This window comes from Synchiropus splendidus, chromosome 16, assembly GCF_027744825.2.
Source record: "Synchiropus splendidus isolate RoL2022-P1 chromosome 16, RoL_Sspl_1.0, whole genome shotgun sequence".
NCBI lineage: Eukaryota > Metazoa > Chordata > Actinopteri > Syngnathiformes > Callionymidae > Synchiropus > Synchiropus splendidus.
Genome location: NC_071349.1, coordinates 5,689,952 through 5,712,034, shown reverse-complemented (window position 1 = coordinate 5,712,034; position 22,083 = coordinate 5,689,952). Strand labels below are relative to the sequence as shown.

At 42.2% G+C, this 22,083-nt stretch overlaps 1 protein-coding gene across 1 annotated transcript; it reads left to right on the top strand.

The window, feature by feature from the left end:
• The first annotated feature begins 608 nt into the window (after positions 1–608).
• On the top strand, positions 609–19,973 carry clic4 (chloride intracellular channel 4). Its single transcript, XM_053845441.1, has 6 exons — positions 609–1,039; positions 13,305–13,414; positions 15,848–15,973; positions 16,195–16,301; positions 18,045–18,226; positions 18,300–19,973. The coding sequence occupies exons 1-6, from the start codon at positions 971–973 to the stop codon at positions 18,462–18,464; spliced, it is 759 nt and encodes a 252-aa protein (XP_053701416.1). The 5' UTR covers positions 609–970; the 3' UTR covers positions 18,465–19,973.
• The last annotated feature ends 2,110 nt before the right edge of the window (positions 19,974–22,083 follow it).

Below are 22,083 nucleotides of genomic sequence, written 5' to 3'. Positions count from 1 at the left end.
GTAGTCTGTTCTAAAAAATAGTAATGATGACCAAGATTTCTGTCAAAACATAAACACACCAGCAGTCTCAAACTTGAATTTACAAAAGATATAGCTATGCATGAAGTCTGCCTGAGGCAGGATGACGGCAAGTGCTCCAGATGAGCTCCGAAGACGGCATCGCTTCTATGGGGCTGCAGAATGTTCATCTACAGTCCCTATTGGAAGATGCATTCATGGTGGTGGCCCCTTTTTTTGCACCCTTCTGTTGGTGAAGAGATATCAGATGGAACTACTCCATGTCTGTTGGTGTCAAACCCAAGACTTTGGAGTGAATGAAGTTTGACTAAATGCAGTGATAATAATCATAACGTCCAAAACCATTCTCTAACGGAGGTAACGACTCTTGAAGAAGACATATTGTACGTACCATAAACGTCATTGAAAACTATAGTTAAGTATAGACATAGATGCTCACATTTGTCTATATTTATTTCACAGTCCCTCGTGTGTTTAAAGCGTGTTGACTGTTTACGCACCAGGAACAAAGCCCAGGTCCTTGGCAAGCCACTAGGACTTCCTCCTCCCTTTTCTCCTCCCAGCAAGGAGACTCCTCAATCCCGCCCACATTTTTGTATTTTTGCGCTGCGAATGACATCACAGCGCAGGAATAATCCCGTTGCTTCTTCCATCATCATCATCACCGGAGAGAAAAGCTCCACTTGATGACGATGCGTGTGTAGCGTCTCCTGCTCCGCATCGACTCCTCTCACACTCGCGTGGCCGGACGTCGCTGCTCTTTGTCGGCTTTGTTGCCTCAGAGTCTCGGCGCCTCCTCACTTGGTGAACAAATAGCGCCTTCTGAAAGTACCAACAGGAGTTGTTGAGGGAACGGCGAAGGTGGCGGAGACGAGATCGACCTAGATCGGGCGTGGTTGCTGTAGAAAACCGAGAAAAAGTCATCTTTTGTTTGCGAAACTTGACAGCCACGATGTCGTTGTCGGTCCCGCAGAACGGAGTGAAGGCGGACAACGAGCCCGTTATTGAGCTGTTTGTGAAGGTAAGACGCTATATGGGACGACCTTAAAATGGCAATTGATAAGTTCAGAGTGGGAAAATGAAAGACTATTTGATACTGAAGCAGTTTGAGGTGCGCACACTGAGTGGCTAGCATTGCCCCGGGTCGTGTGTCTGGCGAGGCGGGTCGAGGTGGTCGAGGAGCCGGCCATGCTGGAATTCTGCCCCGTCTCTCCAAACGATAAAATAAGTGACTTATCGATGAGAGAAATGAAAGAAATGATTCTGAATAATTTGTAGTCTCCCCGTTGTACAGCGTTGGACATAAGAAATAAATCGAGTTTGTTTATATATTATGGCTGTAGAATTCTATTATAATATAGTCAATTTAACGTATTGTGTTTCAAACTTGTGTGGACATTATTTTTATTTTTTACTATCAAACCACATTGGACATTCATCGCTGCAGATGATGATGATGATGGAGATGGAAGAAGAAGGAGGAAGGTCCTGAACGGTTGTCTTCCTATTTGAAGAGGTTACTCTCCGTGGCGGGAAAAGAGGGAAAAGGGGGGCAATGGGCAGGGAAGCAAGAGAGTGGGGTGCAACAAGGAGGGGTCTGAATTCAAAGCATTATTTGAAGCAGTTGGCAGCATCTCTGTTCACCATCATGTTTGACCCTGAATTCACCTCCTGTTTAAATGATTCTCTGTTGTGTTATTCTGTTATGACAACTGCACAAATTATACACATCAATATATATGTTTCATTATTTCCATGATCGTAATAGAACATTGAAAAGGCGAAGGATGTAAAAAAAAAAAATGTTTTCCAAGGGTCAAGGACAGGACCTTAGTAAAGGTTGCAAGTAACTGAAGAGTGGAACATGTTTTAAAAGTGTTGGCTGTTAAACTACACAAATATCTGTGGACCTCACCACTGTGTCTTGATTCCAGTGTGCTGACTCACACTGCTTTCCAGAGCTTGCTGTTTCGTTACGTCACCCACAGCCTGGAAGCTTCACGCATGTGGCCTCTCTTTCTTTCTGTCTTGCTCCCTTTGGCCCGTCCGTGCAGCCCGCTGTGTGCGGTGGTTTTCTCCTTTGTTTGCTCTCTGGATTTCTCTCTGTACTTGTGCTGTCCGTCCCATCTATTATTGAGGCCGTTGTTTTTGGTGTGTTAAACACAGTCAGGAGGGAACAATGGACGGCAGGCAGGTTGCTATAGAGGCAGGGCCTCAGGAACAGCTGATAATGACCTGTGTTTACTCTCCATGCGCCGTGGTAACATCCCCTTGACATCAAATAAACCAAGATCTCATGCTAGCTTCAGATGCAGTTCCAAAGATCTGATAGATCTGATGAAACAAGAGCCTGTTAGAGGGGATGTTACTGAAGGGGCTTGAGCTTCAGCCTGTGTTTATAGCAACGATCATCCAGTCGCCATGGGAACTTTTTACACATCATCAAGTGTGCAGTTAAAGCTTGGCGGTGTCCTATAGTGTCTGAATGGACCTCGGCAGTAATGAGGATATGAAATAGATCCAACTAAACTGGTAGTCTTGGTTGGGTTATGGACTGCAGCCAAAGTGAGGAGACCCCCTTCTCCTCACAAACCTCTATCTTCTCGGTTGGGGGAACACCAAGGCGTGCTCTTTCAACTGAATCAAGTCCAAGGTGACCAATATGAATACAGAACACATCAGTCTGTCATCGTGAATCCAAAGAAACGTGGAGAATGTCATGTATATATTCCTGTTTGACAATTTCTTGTTGGCTCATCTTGTCAGGGGAGGTAGACGTCTTGGTCAGCGCATTTAAGTTTGTATCTTGTGAATGCTTTGTTATTAGAAATGGCTGCTATGGCATGCCAATCCCTCAAGTAAGGGTTAATGTTCCCCAAGTTTCCCGCATTGATGTGCTCAGACTTTCATTTCTTGAATCTTGAAAGCAGGCCTGTAAGACTAGTGGTGACAGAAGGTCCATTTCTTCCAAAGCATTCTCACTCCCAAGGAGTCAAATAGCAACTTTCTCCCGTGACTCTTGTGTCCTCAAACGTGTGTTTTGACAGTGACGTCAAGAGTGCTACATATACCAAGAGACATCTAAAACAGTTTAAGTGGCTGTTTGATGACTTGGGAGTGAGAAAGAGTTGTTTCCTCTTGCCATTTCTTGGTAAACCAGTCTAAATGTTTCCTATCCATCTGAAGAAGGCACCTCTGTCTTCTTACTTCTCAAACCTTTCTACTGTCCCTTTGCGTCCCTATGACACTCCTCCACATAGGATTAGGATCCACAAATGAGCCAACAGCCGAACTCCTCCTGCCTAGTGGCTGAAAGTTTGCCAAGGAATAAAAGCCTCCTGCTGCTTCCATGCTGTCACTGCCTGTAAACTGCAGTCTGGATTTCAGAAGGGCTGCCTGTGGACTGTCTGTAGGAAACCATGGGAGAGGGTGTAGACACTATTCTGCTTTTGTCCGTGCGGCCTGAAGAAGCTGCTTGTGCCACTTTTGCCTTATCAGCCGAGACATGTGACCAGTTAAAGGCTGTGATGTTTATGGAAACACGGTGACTTTTGGTCCATCTCCATTCAGACTTTCTTTCTGACAATAACATAATTTGTGAATGATTTAGCGTTGCTGAAGTTTCCGTTTATGTAATGTGAAATAAGGTGTTTTTTATCATGATGTTGGGTGGATAACACTGACAGCGTCTGGAGCTGAAGGACAAGGATTAACGGCATGTAGCTGCTGTAGACTGCTGCGGTCAGTGAATTCTCTGTTACACTTCGCTGGTCACTGCTTTTAAAGTGTCTCTCTGGACTCTGGTTCTTAATGTTTGCTTAGCTCAGCGTAGTCCCTTCTGTAGGACACTTCAGAGTATCCTATGCTTACTTCGTCTTTTGGATACCTCTTCTCGCATTGATCAAATGTCCTGTGTCTGATTTCTTCCCAAAGGAACTGAATTAAAGTTTAAACCTTGGAGTTTTCCTGATAAAACAGCTGCCTGTTTGTTTAGTAGAGTCTCCCAATGAATTGAAAGTCATGAACATATCTGGTTGATTCAAGTCTGGGTTAGGTTGTGGCATGTCTCACAAGACTAATGAGTGGAGGGCAATCCAATCTTAGAAGCTTATTCACTGTATTTTCTAGAATCTTATCAGGATATCACCTGGCTACCTTACCTTGGAGGGCTTCCAGACTGCAGCAGCTCTGAGGCGAGACCAGATGGACGAGAGTAAATCCCCACTTCATTTGAGGGAGTGTTCAGGCTCCTTAGAGCGGTCTGAATGGGATGAGTACAGATGGTTGAGAAACTGTGACAACGTGTATGAAAGATAAGTCAGCTGAATAACAGCGGAGTTTCTGCTTCTTTAAGCTGCACTTGTGTTCTTAACTTTTCCTTTTTTTCTAGCGTCACCGCATGTGTAACTAAATCAGTCTGAACACAATCCCCTCCAGTTGTCTTGTTCATTCAGTGTTTGGAACCTTGAGTGGAGTAGTAAAGCGTCAGATGACCCTGAGCTTTGTTAGTCACCACATATCCACTAAAACATGAGACTTGTAATGACTTCCCCTGACGCATCAGTAGTTATGTTTTCATTCTGAAGCCTAGTTGTTAAAACGCACTCCAACGTCCAGTTTAATTGACTGTTGTAGACTGACGGTGTTGATAACCTGTTTTGGTCCCAAGGTCGAGCAGTCAAACACCTCTTAGGAGACATATTTGTTTTAATAAATGAAAAAGCATTTCTTCTAACTTAAGATGTGTTTTTTAAAATCTTACTTTTTCCCCAAAAATTATTTACACCCTATATATGTGCCCCTTTTGATATCAGTCTCTGTCTTGAAAAGTATGATATTCCCTATTATTAAGATGGTATAATAGTTTGTCCTTAACACCGTGATGTATTTGCAGGCTGAACACGATTATGTGAATTGTACAGTCCACAACAGGAAACAAGAGTCTAAACAGAATGTGATACCAGACTTTTATTGAAGTTCATGTAGCATCTGTGGTTGCTCCTTCGCCATAAACCTTAACCGGTCGATTTTGAAATGCTTCGCCGCTGATCTAGCCCTTGCTGCGCTTTCGAATTGGTATTGAATTACATTTCGAATTTTAAGCCAACTATCGGCTTCTAATCTCTTGTAGGCCTTGTAAATGGACTTGGCTGACTGGATTTGGCATCCGGGTCTTGGATTTGTTACAATTTGTTACTTGGGATTAAAATTGAATGTAGATGATTTATCCAAACGTCTTGTTTGAGAGGTTTGAGAGTGGCCGGGAGAATTACTGTTGTTTAGTGTGTTTTTATAGAGGGATGCCAAGTCACACAGATGTGAGAGCTTTGAAGCGACAGATTCCATATGTACATGCAGTCGTGAAAAAGTTAGCCTCTTTTTGTTTTCCCCGTATTTTGGTCCTTAACATTCACTGATGTTACTAATCAGCAAATGTTAGATAGTTGTCTCATCTTTCGCACTGACATGAAGAATCCTGGCGTCAACGCGATAAACTCCACTTGCATCATTGTTTTTACAAGGCGGTTCTATTTTTAGTCGGACTTTCCACGGCAACCGTTGGCTGGACACTGCAACAGTAGAACTTTGTCTGGCTGGAAGTTGAGAGCTTTCCACTTAGTGATGTCACACTGAGTCAGAACCATGGCATGGATCTGACGTTATAGTCGGAAGTGACTCCTCAGTACACTAGAAGTGAGACCATGTCGGTCTGGGCCTGTTTGTCAGTGATGCATAAGGCGGTATTTGTTTTGTACTGTGTCAGAGAAAGTTTTGAATCTTGAGATGCATGATGAGTCACAAGTCAAGCAGCTGATCATTTCACACCATTTCTACCTCACATTAGCATTTCCTTGATTCATTGTCGGAAGAGATTAAAAAAGTTTGTGACTGGGACAAATGGATTTCAAATTGGCAGCACATGATTCCAGGAACAACCACAAGTAAAGTGGAATTTCAGCTTTCATTATAACACATTCACCCTCAATAACAGCCGATGATGTGTGCGAAGCTTGCGTCTAACACAGGATGCACTTGGTCTATCACTGACAGAAAAATTAATGATTAATAGATAAGTAAGTGCAGACATCTGCAAATCAAAATCTTCTTGTGTTGGCAACTCACACACTGTGTTCTGCCAGTTTTACTTTGGAGTTCAATTTGGCTGTGCGCTCCGTGGTGGCTAGTGAAAGACGTGGCAGAGATTTTGCGCGAATATTTCCAGTCAGATCAGTATCTGGTGCTCTTGTTGTGACATTCAGTCTTGTGTCTACCAATGTCATTATTGAGAGTTTCTTGTGTTAAAAATGTGTTTAAAACTATGATTGGGATGGGAGTGAAAGTCCTCCAGGCTTGTCGTCCCGCCTTGGTCTCATCTGTATGGGAGTTCGGAAACGGTGCACCACGCCCTTGTGGAAATGTAATTTATTGTGAGACATTCAATGCTCTTCATTGGGGTTTTTTTAGCGGTATATTGTGTAAGATAAGTGATCGTTCCGGTTTCGTCCTGGTGATAGTGAATCTCACTTGCTCTGAAGTTGGTTGTGTTTGAGTGGAAGGCTCTGCCCTCTACCCAAAAAGACTGTTTCTTAGCTCTTAGTGTGTCAGAAAGTTAGTTTCACAATAGGTCAAACTTTGACTTGTAAATCACTAAACTTGGCAGGTGCATGCTAGCTGTAATTTCTTACTCCAACTTCCTTCTGAGTTTGATACTTAACACTAGGGGTGTGAGTCTTTTACTATCTCATGAACTGAATCAATTCAGATTGTTGGAGCCATGATACGATTTAAAAATAATTGCATTGATAATGAATGATTTCTGATCTGATTTCTGGTCATGATCTAGTCAACTTTGCAGTCAGAATGACAGGGACATTTAAGTTTCTTTTTTATGTTTATTACGTTTTAAACATTTATCTCTGCTCAAGGTTGAAGTATTGCAACTGTTCTCATGAAGGCAATATTACACACTGCTCCAGTAATTAAAAGTGCCTCTTTACTTCATAAAACATGTAAAACTCTCAGGAAAGTGCCTTTACTGGCGACTGTTCTTTTATTCTGTTATGGTGCTTTCACACTAGGGATTAGTCTCTCGGTAAAGCTGAGGCACAGCTGCCTAGCTGTGTTGCCGAGGTGCTTGGTTTTAGTTTTGCGATGCTTGTGTGTCTGAATCATAGCAAATCAGAATCACAATTTTTATATGAATCTTATTTTTTTCCCCACACCCCTACTGAACACCGTTTTTTGCAGTTAGAGGCATGACACAGCTATGAGTTTATTAATATAATCTGATTATTCAACTGGGGTCAGAGGATCAAACCTATGTTGTTGAAACTGGCACGGAGTTTGTCAATGTTACAGCTGCTACCATGCAGAGGCCCACACCCATTGCGATAACCCAGCTCAGAGGGTGGGGTACTGTGATGTTGTCCCTCTCACAAACATTCGTTCTGTGTGTGTTGCAGAGGAAGGCTGTGCAGCTTGTTAGCTCCTTATTAGGCCAAACAGTGTCTCGAACTTGCTGAGTGGCCGGCCCAATTTTAGATGAGAAAAGTCTGTTGGGAGAAAGTACCGGCCAGTATGTTACTTAATTTAGGTTGAGCCTAGGAGGAGTGCCGAGCTCAACGCGAATCTTCATCCCTTCATGGGATAGAGGGAACAGTTGCTAACTTGCTTCAAATACATTTGAGATGATTGAATTGACACATTACAGTCTCAAAACTATTTTATGATGAAACTTTTAGTGGTGTTTGTATCCAATATCATTATTTTTTATGTTTAAATATAATAATTAACTAAGTGTAGAGTTGATAATTCTAGTGTTTCTATCGTAGAAGCCAGTTGTGATGGACAGCTATGCCAGTTTTATTTAGGGGTTAAATCGAGCTGTCTGTCTGCTATCCCATATGTATCTTGTGTCTCTTGACCGTCTTAAAATATGGACCCGTCTGGACACATTTCCTAGATGCTATTGACGAAATACGAGAAATAATGTGAATAAATGATCTCTGAGTCATATTCCAAGTTTTAAATCATTATACAAACTATCAGTCCTTTGTCTAGTGTGATCAAAAATCTTTACACAATTCTCTCTCCTAAAATGGTTGTTTTTCATTGGCATGACTGAAGATTTCACTTATACTTCCATTGAATCTGGATTTGTTGATGGTTCCTAACTGATGGTTGTAGCATTAGAGCTGCCTGTAGCAGTGTGTCTGCCAGTGAACCGTTATCGGGGACTTGGTAGAGGACACCAACGACTATAAAGGAGCGGATGTACACCAACTATCCAACTATTTTCAACACAGTGTTTCGCGATGTGCCAACGCAGTTGGAGACCCTGCATTTGTTGATATGAACCTAGGCAGAAAACCGTGTCAGTCTCTTACCTGTATTACAAAAAAAATTCTAACTACGACTGTCCACCACACTCTTGCCAACTATCACACGCCAGTGTCGGCAGTCAAACGCTGCGGAGCTGGAGAGCCCTGCGCACCGTCATGGTCCCGTCGTATTCATGTATGCAAGTCCGATGCAGCGAGTTTGCCCTGTGTTTATCCAATTTATTGTGAGGTGTAAAATACCCATTGCGGGGATTGTTTTTTGTACTATAAGTTATCGCCGATCCCCAGTCACGAGAGAAATGTCTAAATCCCATTACATTCCAAGGGAAACGTTTCAGCTTTTCCTGTGAAGTAAGCCTTTTTACTTAAACATAGGTTTTAAAAGAGACTCCAGAGAGAGACTTCAAGGCTTTCAGTTGAACAAACATGAACGTCCTTGATGTCCTTGTTCACATTATCTGCAGCTTCTTATCACACAACATCCGATCTTCAGTGTCACCAGCAGTCTCGGAATATTTAGTGGAGAGGTGGTTTTCAAAGAAATATGTCTTCTGTTGGTAGCCTGAGGTCTCATTGTACAGATGTCAGGGCGAGCTGTCCTGTGCACTGACTCCTAGATAACAGCCGACTTAAGGATGAGTCACAGCTGCTGCTGGGAAGCTTTTGTGTGACGGGCATTAGTTGAACAATCATATGTTGACTTGCGTGTTATCCACTGAGCTTAGATAAGGAGTCTGTTGGCTCACGCATTATAAAATCACATGAGGAGAACGTCTCACTGAAAGATGTTGAAACATGTGACTCATATTTGACTCAGAGGAGAACAGGATATGGTGCTCTGTTTTAAATTCAATTGTTTATTCATTTAAAAGGAAAATTCAGGATGGTAATGCTACGGGCGGAGGTTGTGTTGATGTTTCATGCCGAATGATGGAGCAAAACCTTCTCCAAACAAGAAGCATTTTGTGTAGCTGCTGTACTGAGATGTACCACAAGCCCTCTCTGAATGCTACAGTACAATCATGAAAATGGAACGTTAACAGGAAGGTTGAGGTTTGGACCTTAAATTTGTTGCAATTGTGAAAACTGTAATTGATGGTTACCAGGGTGTTGCAAGTGTGTGTTATATGAGTACATGATGTATGGTCCTCTGAAGCCTGAGTGACATGTTTCAGAGAGACACACTGAGAGACACACTGTGTGCTGTAGACATGACATAATGGCTTTGGTAAAACAATACACATGATGTTACACACGCACTTCACAGCCCATGCAGAAGTTATTGAATGCTTTCATATTTATTTTCATCGGCAAGAATATAACAGAACCAGTTCCCACACAGGTTGTCCTTTATCATGGGCATGTCAGAAAAACAATAACCACAGTCCTGTCCAACATTGCTAAAGTGGATGTTTGATAGTCAAAAGTTGCAACAATGTAAATTATCTTGCAACCAAACACCTGAACAGGCCCTGGACTGGTTCTCTTTTTGATGAAACCATTCAACTCAACTACTCACTGCTCCATGTTGAGTTGCGCTCCTTGCTTTGATTACTGACACCAGCACTCATCTGGGGCAAGGTATCATAGCCCTGGTACTGCAGAGGGCCTGAGTGGGATGGGCACAAAAGATAATATAAGTTACACACTGCTACTAAGTAACTATGCAATGACATTCTATTTAACCGTTATCACGTTATTCTAATCTTTGACTTCCTACTCCTTGTTGGTTTTGTTGGTCTTGTCTTGGGATCACATGCTTTCTTCCTGTTTCCTTGAAGCATGTGGCAGATCTCAGACAACTCAGAATTCTGACCTAGTGTGAAACTCTATTTTGTTCTTCAGTTTGAGAAGCAAAAACATCTGCCATGTATCGTGGCTCATTCAGCTCTCTACCACGTGACGTAAGCAGGCAACCGCACTCTGTGGAAACTAGAGATTTACATGTACTTGTTGAGTTACATTAAGAGTCCAAAATCCAGTCCAAAGTCCAAATCTATACTGTGAGCTAACTGTTTATGCTATACATGTGTCGCATACAAGCCATGAGATGATTTATTAAGGAAAGCAAAATGCTTGATTCTATCATTGACAAAGCATTGATGTGTGCACAGAATCTTCTTCCACTGACAAAGTTACCCTACCACTCAACAGCACCACAATGAAAATGATGTGACCACAGTTGCAGTCACCAGATGCTTGTGATCCAAAGTTAATATTTACTCAGGAAACGTGTCTCCACCCGGTTAATCATTGCACAATATGGACTTTTAAATTTCACACTGGACATTCGTAATTACGAATGACACAACTATGTCTCTAGCGCTGTTGGATCATCCCTAAAAGAAAGTGGCCTTGTTGCTTTCTCACAAGGGCCACACAATGCTATTTACATGGAAATATTCTGTTCATCATTTCATCCCACCAAGATTGAAATTGTTTTGGGACACATGGTATAAAGGTGTCGTCTTCAACCATTTTGGGATTGAAATTGTCACTGCGTCAGTTGCCCTATTATAGCCACTCACTAAGCTGTAAAATGAAAGTCCTACTGCAGCATCACCCAACCCAAACAAGGCTCCCTCTTCTGAAAAAGTAACAGGACATTTCTGGAATAGTTCTCCCGCCTTCCCCCCCAAATGCTCAATTCACTCCACAGAGAGGCCCAGGAGAAGGGAAGACTGGGAGGAGTGAAGGCTTTGCAACATGCCAAAGCAGCCTACTGCCTTTACTCCCGCCCACTGAAAACATTTGTTACTTGTTCTCCCTCACGTCTACCAGCTCAAGCCATAATCAGTTACTTCCTGTAATATCAGATCCGTGACACGGGAAACTGACTTCTGCTATTGTGGAGAATATTGCGTAATTGGGAATTTGTGCATCTTTTTTCTCTGACAAAGAATGCTGCTGCGTTTTCTTTATTTGGACTAATTGTACTGAAACATCTCTTTTCTTGAAGAGGTTTCATGTAAATATTGTTATTAAACTATGTAAATATTTTATTAAAGGCCGAGAGGTATCAGAATTGAATGTACTTCAAAACTCAGCATTGCCTTGTGTACATGTATAAAGGTTCTTTTCACCCTTGTGTGGCCTTCAGTGATTTGTATTGTTGATCGTGATAGTTGCTAACAGGAGCTGGCGTTTACTTCCGCCACAGCTGCATTGCTGCAACTAGACAGCCCAGCATTTCCCATAATGCTGCTTGAAGAGTTGAAAACCACTAAAGCATTCCTCAGATACTAGTGGGCATGAATGGAGAAGCAGTGATAGGGAGTGGATTGTCTACAGGCATGTTTCAAGTTGCACTAAGGTGTTGGTCTGGAGAGTTATCACCTAAGACTTGTTAAGGACCAGTGAATTGGTAGGCTATTGGTCATTTAAGTGGTGAGTAATGTGGTTCAATCAAAAAACTGAAAAATGTTGAAATAAAAGACGTCATTCAGATGATGGTGATCCTCTGCTCTTTGAATCCTCTGCTTTACATGTCAGATATCTCTGACTGTCACCATGGAAATGGTTGCTGTGATGCACTGCTGTTCTTGATCCTGAGCTGAATGGATCTCTGCAGGTGTGTTGGAGAGCAATATTCATTCATCTGATCCTGGTCTCAGATTATGATGGTTGAAGATGTTGATGAAAAAGGGCCGTTTTGGTTCTTAGAACAAAGGTTTTTCAGATAAAGCTTTCAATCAGAAGGGGGGAAGCGTTGTACAATAGAAGCAACACTGCAGATCAAACTGAGCCAGCCCAGTGGGTGTTACAAAGAGGACAACAACCCGCCTGTCCATACCATCAAGGACCTGCTGAGCTGGGGTCCAAACAAAGTCCTCTATTCAATACTGTATCTCTGCTCTTGCTAAATCTGTTTTGGCAGTGATTTGTGAACAACTTGGGCATTCCTTAGGCTCCGCACATTCAGGTCACTCTGCAGAACATTGAAAAGGACTCGGGTGAGAAGTGCGCTGAATGTGGGGTTGTGGACAAAAGAGGGTCAATGAAACGGAGAATCAGCCGTTTCAACTGGAGCACTGTGTCACTGAAGTGCCCCTGAGAAGGCCATTCTTGTGCGTTCACCATGTTTGTCAAGCTTGAGGTGCTTTTACTTGGTAGGTAATGAGCACCAATTTGGATGGAAGGTCAGCACATGTGATCTCTGTGATGCTTGACGTCTGAGTGAAGTCTACAAAGGACTGAACTTCAGTACCATTTCATCCCCTCAGTATCCTGATACCCTGTGCAGAGAGTGGAGGAGTTGAGGGGTAAATATCCACCTGGAAGTCTTTTGTTTACTTCCCTCACTGTTGGACTTGAAGTCTGTAATTGAAGGAACATTTGCTTTTAAAACACTCTCTCTCTCCTCCTAAGTATTTTAAGTGCCGTTGTGAACTGTGTATGAAAGAGGCATTGTTCTTACAGATGGGGGTGGGTGGGTTGGAAGCAATAAAATCCTCTTGGTTGTAAAGGTTATGCAACCGAAATGGAATCTGTCAAGATCCAAAACACTTTCTTTTTTGTTAGTTGTGGTGTTCATGCTGTCAGTTTGATTTATCATTTACTAAGCAGGTGACTTGAGAGTTGTAAGTAGCTGAACATCATGGCTCAAACATCAGTGTTTGTACTTAATAAAAAAATAATAATTTAACTACTTTGACGCCTCTGACCTCCACTGTGATGATCATTCATGTACCTCTGTAGCAGAGCTTGATTTTTAATGTCTAACGTTCAACCCTTTGACACCTTCACTATCCCATCAATTGTGTGCTTAAGATCTGTCCCAGCATCCTTCCCAGCATCATAGTACATTCTGAAAGGATATTGTGTGCTTAGAATATTTTGTAGCCCGATGTGGCCCATAAGTTTAACATGTTGGGTCAACATTGGGATTATGATCATTCATCTGATATTGTCTGACATTCTTTTTGTTCCCTTTCTGTATCTCAGGCAGGAAGTGATGGCGAGAGCATCGGGAACTGTCCCTTCTCCCAGCGACTCTTCATGATTCTGTGGTTGAAAGGAGTCGTCTTCAATGTCACAACTGTTGACCTCAAGAGGTGAGCCCAAGCTTGTACTAGTCATAAAGCAGTCATCGTTCAAGAGCTCTGTTGACAGACACTGGATTGAAGTGAGAAGAACTTGAAAGTCATTCGATGGTTTTTGCATCTGTTGAGGGTTTTGGGTTTTACAGCAATCCCTGCAGTGCTGTTTTGCTTTGATCCCGCCACACCCCTGACACACTCGCTGCTTCCCTGCTGCTTGTTTGGTTTTCCCATGACCCTTTTTTCCGGGCCGGAGGAGAATCAACATGCTAGAGAGGCTATTTAGGATTCCTCAGGCCCTGTCTGAACTACAGGGAACAAAATGAGGTTTCTTAAGCCATCTTCTCCAAAACCCTGATGAGTCATCTAAATACTGCCTACTTTTTTCCAGCACAGCGAGTGCCAGAGTATTTTCAGCCTCGGTCAGATGCTCGTCTGGTCTCTATGGTTTTCCTTCTGCCACGTGTGTTCGACTCACAGATCCATTCTCCTGTCATTTTTTCCAAAGCACTCACCGGGCAACTCCTCAGCCCCCAGAACTCTGCCTGTTGGCTTTGCCCAAAATTAACATCAACTACATCCATAAATATTCATTGAAGAATGGTGCAACACATGCCATAGCGCCCCCTGTCAGGGGCTGATAAAAGTGAGTCCACAAACTGAAAATAAGAAACAATAACCACTAATAACTGAGCAGCTCTGTTGCTGTTTACTTTGTTCACCAAAATCTAATATAATATGTTATAATAATAATAATAATAATAATATATACCAATATCACCACTCATGATGACTAATCCATCTCTCGCAGTGCCTCTCACTCTTGTTTGGATGTGTTCTCCTGAGAGTTGAGGCCAAGCATTTAGGAACATTTGATTCATCTTAGGTTATTCACAGTTTTTACAAATCTCTTCCCAGTATATGTAGACCATCTTCTGCTGGCATTACAGGAGAAAAGCTCAAGGGCGGTTTGAGGACAGATTAATGATCTCACCTTTCCTGAGACTCATTTGACTGTTATTTTGCATCAACTTTGAAAACTCTAGTTAAAGGCTTTACAGTGACTTATCAGGGTCTACTCCCTCTTCTTGTCAGGCCACACCTTTATACAACTGCTACTGTCGTCTTATCCATTTAACATCACGTGTCACCTGCCTGACTTGGTAGAATGAGGTCATGAGTCTCGTGATAGATCTTAGGGTGTCACTTCCTTTCAGGATGCCAGAGAGTTGAAATCACTTCCGGTATTTGTCCCCACTCCGGCCGTCTATCATGGTGGATCTTATTGATGTTATTGTCATTCGCTGTCTGTTTGCCTGCAGCTGGTTTGTAGGGTTTGTGGATTTTCACACTCACTCGTCATCACGAGCTCATTTCGATTTTGGCTGGAAATCTGCAACATCTGCTGCTGACTGAGCGAGGACAAACATGACACTGGTGTAACAAGGAACACGCCTCATACAGCAGCTGAAGCGTCAGTGCTGAGGCCTGACAAGTGAATGCATCAAGATGGTCCTTTGTTTGTCCCACAATGGGGAAATTTGGCAGCCGAGTAAAGACTGAACATTAAAGACCAACAAACAAAACAATGGAATATCTACTTGACGTAATAATGCATAAAGCAACCTCTCACTGCATATGCACAATTTAACAATAAATAAATTTACACCAGGGGTGTCAGACCGGTCCTCAAAGGGCCACTGTGGTTGTCTGAGGACTTTCAGCTGACACCTGCTTGGTTTACCTATACGTGCTTGCACGGTTGGAACAAAGAACTGCCCACACTGCACCCTATTTATGGATCAGTTTGACACCCCTGGTTTAGTTAAAATTAAGTGTCACAAAAATTGAAATAGACTTCAAAAATAATAATGTATCGTCAATGATCATCACCAGTTACTTCTAATGTAGTCCGCTGTGGTTACACATTTATGTTCAGTGAAGGAGTCACTCCTTTGATCTCAGAAGCTCGATAAGCAGGACGTTACAAACAAATGGATAATAAACAGTTGTGTTTCTATCTGTCTTTTCATTTGAATGCTCTCATCCAATGCACTTTCCATTCGTCTAATCTCTCCGCATGGTGTCCCCTGGTCCTTTGCTTCCACACTATGTGCCTGCTGGCTTCACCATGTTAAGCAGCGTATAGTATATCTTTCATTGTATCTGGAGGTTATAAGTGAGAGCTCTGCCTTCTTGCTTCATGTGATGTTCCTTTATAACTCTCTCTCAGAGTCAACCCCGAAGCCCCCTCTGATCTGTGTTATCTGTTGAGAACCATGGCCTCAGGCTTGCCTGAGACATTATTGTAAAGTGATTGACAAAGAATTCCACAAAGGATTTTAGCCTTTTGTCGCAAGAGCTGCTCCTCTGTCAAGTTATTGCTGCTGTTTCATCATTATTTTTTATGACTTACAATAAACATATTGACCAAAATCTCTGCTGCAGGAAGCCGGCCGACCTCCAGAACTTGGCCCCCGGCACTCACCCGCCCTTCATCACCTTCAATGGCGAGGTCAAGACTGATGTCAACAAGATTGAGGAGTTTCTGGAGGACGTCCTATGTCCACCCAAGTGAGCACTTTCATGCATCCACACCCAGTGTCATGAGACATGGATTCCTGCTCTTATAAATGTTTAACTTGAATGACTCAATGTCAGCAGTTGCTCTGGAAAGATGTAATCACACTGCTGGTTAAAAATGAGGAAGAAAGAAATTGGGTTCTTTTCTATTAAATTCTGAACAATGGCAAACAGGAGCTTTAAGGGGTTGAAATCTGTTCTCTGTTTTGCAGGTACGTCAAGCTTGGTGCCAGACATCCGGAGTCCAACACGGCAGGCATGGATGTTTTTGCCAAATTTTCTGCTTTCATCAAGAATTCGAAACCTGATGCAAATGAAGGTGAGTCACGTGACACAGCCCTGATTTATGATGGACATGGCACGTGTCCTTCAGCTAATGTAACATTACCTGAAGATTGCATTGTTTGAACACTGCAATCTTCAGGTTTCATATTATCTATGTGCATTGGAGTCTGTATTTTTTATTTTTTTTGCTCTTATTCCTGATTTTGAGGTGACCATATAAAGCTCTCGTGGTGGCCTCCAGTTTGACATGTGTTTTAGACATTTTTCTTGTTGGTTCAAATTCCTTTGGAATCACTTTTGATCATGACCATATCTGTGCGGTAAATCTTGGGTCCTCACAAAGGCTTAAGTGTGCGCCAGCTCAGTGTGAAAGGCAGATTTCCAGAAACCTCCCTATTGTCTGGAAGAACAGTCTGGTTGCTAGGCAACTCAAGTGCCTCTCAAGCCTGATTGGCGGAACTCGCCCAGTCTAGTTCAGCTTTTGTTCTCTCCTGTCTGCTCACCTGTACAGAACCACTGTCCAGATTTGAACCCATGACCCACATTCCCTGCCTCTGGCTCTTACTGTTGATTAAATCCACCAACATGACAGCAGCAGGTTTTATTTTCTGCTGCTGCATTGTTTCTAATAGTTACAAGACACTGGTAGCGTGTTTGAGTCTGCGGTTCTCCACCCTGGGAAAATATTAAACCTCTGATCTGTAGCCAGGACTGAGTAAACAGGGCGAACGATTGGATCTCAGAGTTCAGCGATAAGGACTCAGGAAAGTGGACCAGCCATTTGTTGGATTAGCAAGTGGCGCATGTAGTTGCCACATTCATGTCATACTTTCAGTTCCATATAACACCTGCGACACCCAGGACACCTTAAATTCAGTGATGTAACTCACATGATCAGTAGTCGCAAACCAGACCAACTAGACGCCAACCAGGGGGTATTGCATGGCACTGCAGGATGCTGTGGTAGCCGTTTTGGTTCAGGGTGCCTCTCACTCTGAACAAGTCACCAACCCTGGATCCAGCAAAACAACCCCAGACCATCACACTTCCTCCTCCATGTTTGACAGTTGAAGCCACACACTGTGGAAGCATCCTTTCACCTACTATATGCTATACAACAGTTTAGAATACATTCTGGTCTATAAATTGATTCCATAATTTCTTTTTTGACTCCTATTGCTTATTTGTACTATGCTTTCACGTCTGAGTACAATGAGACATTAAACGGCATAATTTTCAGTAAAAACACAGTGAAATCACTGGGAAAAAAAAAAAAAAAAAAATAATAATAAAAAAAAAAAATATATATATATATATATATATATATATAGGACATTCAGTTTTATGGACAGGTTAGATCGGACAAATTTATTTCCCAATGACCTCATTATTATAATTGGACTTTTTTTGCTAGATTAAATAATATTTTATTGCCCCAATTATAGTGCTGGTGAATACATTGCTGATGGCTTTGATGGAAAAATGGATCAAAATAAGGGAAAATATATTGTTGTTTAAAAAAATAATATACGCTGTCATAAAATGAATCACTCATTTATTAAAAAAAAAAAAAACAACAATTACCCAACTTCACTTAAATTCCGTAATCTGTCAATGACCAAACAGGCAACAACCAAAACGGCCAAAAATTCGACTCAAGACGTCTGAGATTTTGAAGCGAGCGTGGGCTCGTTTGTGTTGAAATACTGCCCTCGTGTGGTAGGTTGTTGCAGTAGTTTTTATTTGTTCATTTATTTTTCGTTTTGGACGCGTGCAGCTCTGGAGCGAGGACTCCTGAAGATGCTACAGAAGCTGGATGAGTATCTTCGCTCTCCGCTCCCAGATGAGATCGATCACAACAGCATCGAGGACGTCAAGGTTTCCAACCGCAGGTTCCTGGATGGAGACGAAATGACCCTGGCTGATTGTAACCTCCTGCCAAAGCTGCACATAGTCAAGGTGAGGATGAAAGATGGGCTAAATATTTTTGCTGTTGCTTTGATAAACATTTTTGAACTCTTTCAATCATCAGGTCGTGGCTAAAAAGTACAGAGGCTTTGAGATCCCCAAAGAGATGACCGCCGTCTGGAAGTACCTGAACTACGCCTACACGCGAGACGAGTTCACCAACACCTGCCCCAGTGACAAGGAGATTGAGATCGCCTACGCCGACGTGGCCAAGAGGCTGGTCAAATAAGCTCCCGGTAGCTCTCTCCCTGCTCTTCCCAGCACCAGGACTGAAGTGCTCACTCACGAGAAAGAAGAACTCTGGACATCTTTCCTTCTCTCCTCACCTCCAATTTGCAAACCCCAGCCCCTCATTCCATGAATAGATCCTCAGCTTCATCTTTAATGAATCTATATTTTCAATGGCTGCTCAGCTCCTCGACCACGAGGGTCAGTGCTTATGAATGTCAGGACCCCCTCTCTCTGATAAGTGGCCTTTGCCGATGAACTGTGTGGAAGAAGTGATGCAAAAGTGACTGTCCTTGGATCTTAACATCTCAGTCAGTCCAGTTATTGCATGTAGCTTTCCTAAAGATCAGCTGTGTCACTTGTTCTATACAGTGTCTGCCTTCTCCTGACCACCCTATTGCTTTATATCATCTGTTATGTATGGTGACTTCACCAGCCACAAAGCATGTGTGCTATCTTTTGGGTTGTTGGGAAACATAACAACAGTGTTGAAGCATTAACCCAAACCTGAGCAGTCAATAGATCAATGCTTTATTTTACTGTCAGCTGCAGGTACTTCATGATCTGATTCTTTTGCTGCAGAGTAGCATTCATATTTCTTGTGTAGCTGGAAGACCAAATCTCTGTCCAAGTCACTACACGGAGACTGAGAAACCGACACAAGCCGAGGCACATTATTCCTGTTTGGGTCGGGCTGCTCGGAGTAACAGTCGAAACAGTCCGACGTGTGGTCATGCAGCAAGATGTATTTAAAAATAAATAAAACTCAATGGAGTACCTGCTTCTTCTCTAAAGTAGTGAATGTATTTAACAATACTGTAGCTCTAGCGTAGCACAGATGAATATTCCTTCCCACTTTTGTCTCATCATATGAAATTGAAGAAAAAAGGAATTGTAAATATTTGTTATTTGATTTCTCATTTTCCATGGTGTAAATTTTATATACATTTGATTAGAGTTTGGAGGGAACGTGGAATCACACCAGATTTATGAACAAGTGGTTTCCTCAACTGCCTTATTAGTTTGTTTTTGCTTTTTTCCAAAATCTTTTCATTATTCACCATGTTGCGAGTTTTGTCATGGCTTTTTTTTTCAGCAACCAAATCGAAATAAAAAATTAAAAATTGGCACACTGTGGTTGTTTTTTTGTGTATAGATGATGGATATGTTATTGAAATGACAAGTATGTATTTTTCAAATACGTGGCTGAGACTTCATTCATTTACTGTTCAAATACACAATGTTATCACATGTTGAGGATAGTGTCCAAGCATTTAAATAAATACAGAACAATAAATGGACGTACATATTCAATTAAAATATATTTCCATTTGTATTTCCATGCTTATATCAGTTTATTTTATAGCATGCCTACAGCGATTATTTGCACTAGTATTTCCATTTCTCCTTCTTCATTTATTTCTGTCAGTAAATATTACCTGGAATTTCATAATAATGTGTTCCTGCAATAAGCTGAATCTTATTTAATGTAGTTTAGTGTGTGGCTGATGAAAATAAATGTTCTGACGTTATATGAAGCAGTATCAATTTGAAGCAGACAATAAAAGCTTAATATCTTTTTATGTCGTTTTATTTTACAAATTATTCTGACAGTACAATTGGTGACAGTGGCTTAGACCTTGAGGAGAGTTTCTGTCTGGCGTGGTATTTCAAAACACGAAAAAAGCAACAAATATCTTTTTTTGTCTTGAATCAAGTCAGTTTTGCAAGAAGGAACAGAAATAGACTGCTGTGTTGCAGCTGGAAGCTTCACTCTGGTGAGTCAGTATTTCCACTTTTAATATTATTTATATGTGTTTTGTGTAACCTAAACACATGCAGTCCAAAAGTATTGTCATCCACCACAACACCGAGACAAAACTGCACGGAATCGGGGCATTCGATTTGTTCAAAACATACGGTAAGGCCCATCCCAAATCCTGCTGTTCTGGAACGGTTTGTGCTTTGCAGTTTGAAAAGAACGAGGAGTTCTGTTTGAGAAAAGCCCTTTGGATATAAGTCTACCTTCACCAGCACAAATGACATTCTGAAATGTCTATAAAAGAGAACTGTGGGGGCGAAGTGAACTTTCGAATCGAAATTCACCTCTAATAATACACAGGCTATTTGTTCCAGTCATGACACCACAGATGTCCTAAACATTGAAATTAACAACGTTTGAAGCCTTTTTAAACACACTAAATATATACTGGACATTCTTAAGTTTCACTCTTTCCTGCAGCGTGCCACTCTGCATCACACTCAGCTCTCTGACATGTCACCCCAACAGCAAGAGGTCTATTGAAATGCCCACCAGACAAAAAAGGCCCCGGCTGCAGCCAAGATAGACATGGAGAGTGATGACTCAATGACAGCTTGTACCACGTCAAGCAGTTTGGCAAGAAAAACACCTTGTAGGTGGATCAACATTGTCGTGGCGCTGCAGTAACCAGTTACAGATGAGTTCTTATTTTAAAATCTGCTGACGCCAACATATTTTCTGAATAAATGCCAACAATTTTTTAAATTAAACGTAGAGCTGGAGGGCGTTGCTATAGGGGACCGTGGCCTTTTCATTGAACTGGTCCAACGAAAACACCCGAGCTCCTGCTCCAGACAGACGGCGGACAATGTTTAACTTCAGCGTAGGAGGGTGTCAGCTTAATAAACTAATGATAATTACTGGAGGGACAAGTGAAAGGAACGAGGTAATTGTTGTTTTTCTTCCAAGGTGCCTGCGTGTCCTGCCAAAATGAGCCAAATTAAATTTACACATCTGCAATTATTATTGTGTCAGAGAGTTCAGCTGTAACCTTTCATCATGCGTCTCTCATGTGGGACCTGACAGGAGTGCAGGGTGTTGGAGCGACACCATTTATATCAACGGTTTCTGGCCGTCGAGAGGAGAGCAATGATCGCGGACACAAAGCTTCATGAGCGTCCAGAGTCCAGGGGTGGCAAGGAGCTCCTGACTGGACTGGAGGCTGGAGTGCTTGTCCACTGTTCCACCACTCTCCCTCCATGTTCAGACCTGCCACATGGCTTCCTCTCACAGGCCCCTGAATGTCCTTCTTCCAAGCTCTGTTCCCAGCTCCACACAGCCCACATGATGGACTGCTAGGACATATAGAGGAGCTTAGATGAGATGTTAAAGTAGCCCATTCTTCTCATGGAGTACGGTCTGTTGTGTCCCTTTTTCAGAAATTCCTTGTCCTTTAAAGGCCACCAAATGGAAGAGGAGGATGCTCTCCTGAAGTCCAGTCCATCCTTGTTTTGGTGCTATGAACCGCTATGAACCATCCACTAATAGCAGCAGGTCATTTTATAGCTGTTTATTTATTAATCTATGCATATATTTTTAATGACTTGATGCTGTTTTACAAGGTTACAAGTGTAGCTCCAACATTTGGAAAGAACCTTTGCGTCAAGAGAGTTTCTAGTTTTATAGGATGTTTTTTTATTGAGCCACTGGGTCTGCCGTGATAATCCGAAAATAGGGGGGTGGTGGGATTTACAACCATAATCAAATGGATCCTGACATGCAGAGAAGTGAAGTTTGGTGATAAATTCTGCGGAGTGTGGCATCTGCCATCAACTCTCCAAACCGCAGAGTAACTGCC

Coding starts and splice junctions, on each gene's coding strand:
- clic4 (XM_053845441.1), top strand. CDS start 971: ATGTCGTTGTCGGTCCCGCAGAACGGAGTGAAGGCGGACAACGAGCCC. Junction 13,415..15,847: donor ACAACTGTTGACCTCAAGAG/GTGAGCCCAAGC, acceptor TCTCTGCTGCAG/GAAGCCGGCCGACCTCCAGA. Junction 15,974..16,194: donor GACGTCCTATGTCCACCCAA/GTGAGCACTTTC, acceptor TCTGTTTTGCAG/GTACGTCAAGCTTGGTGCCA.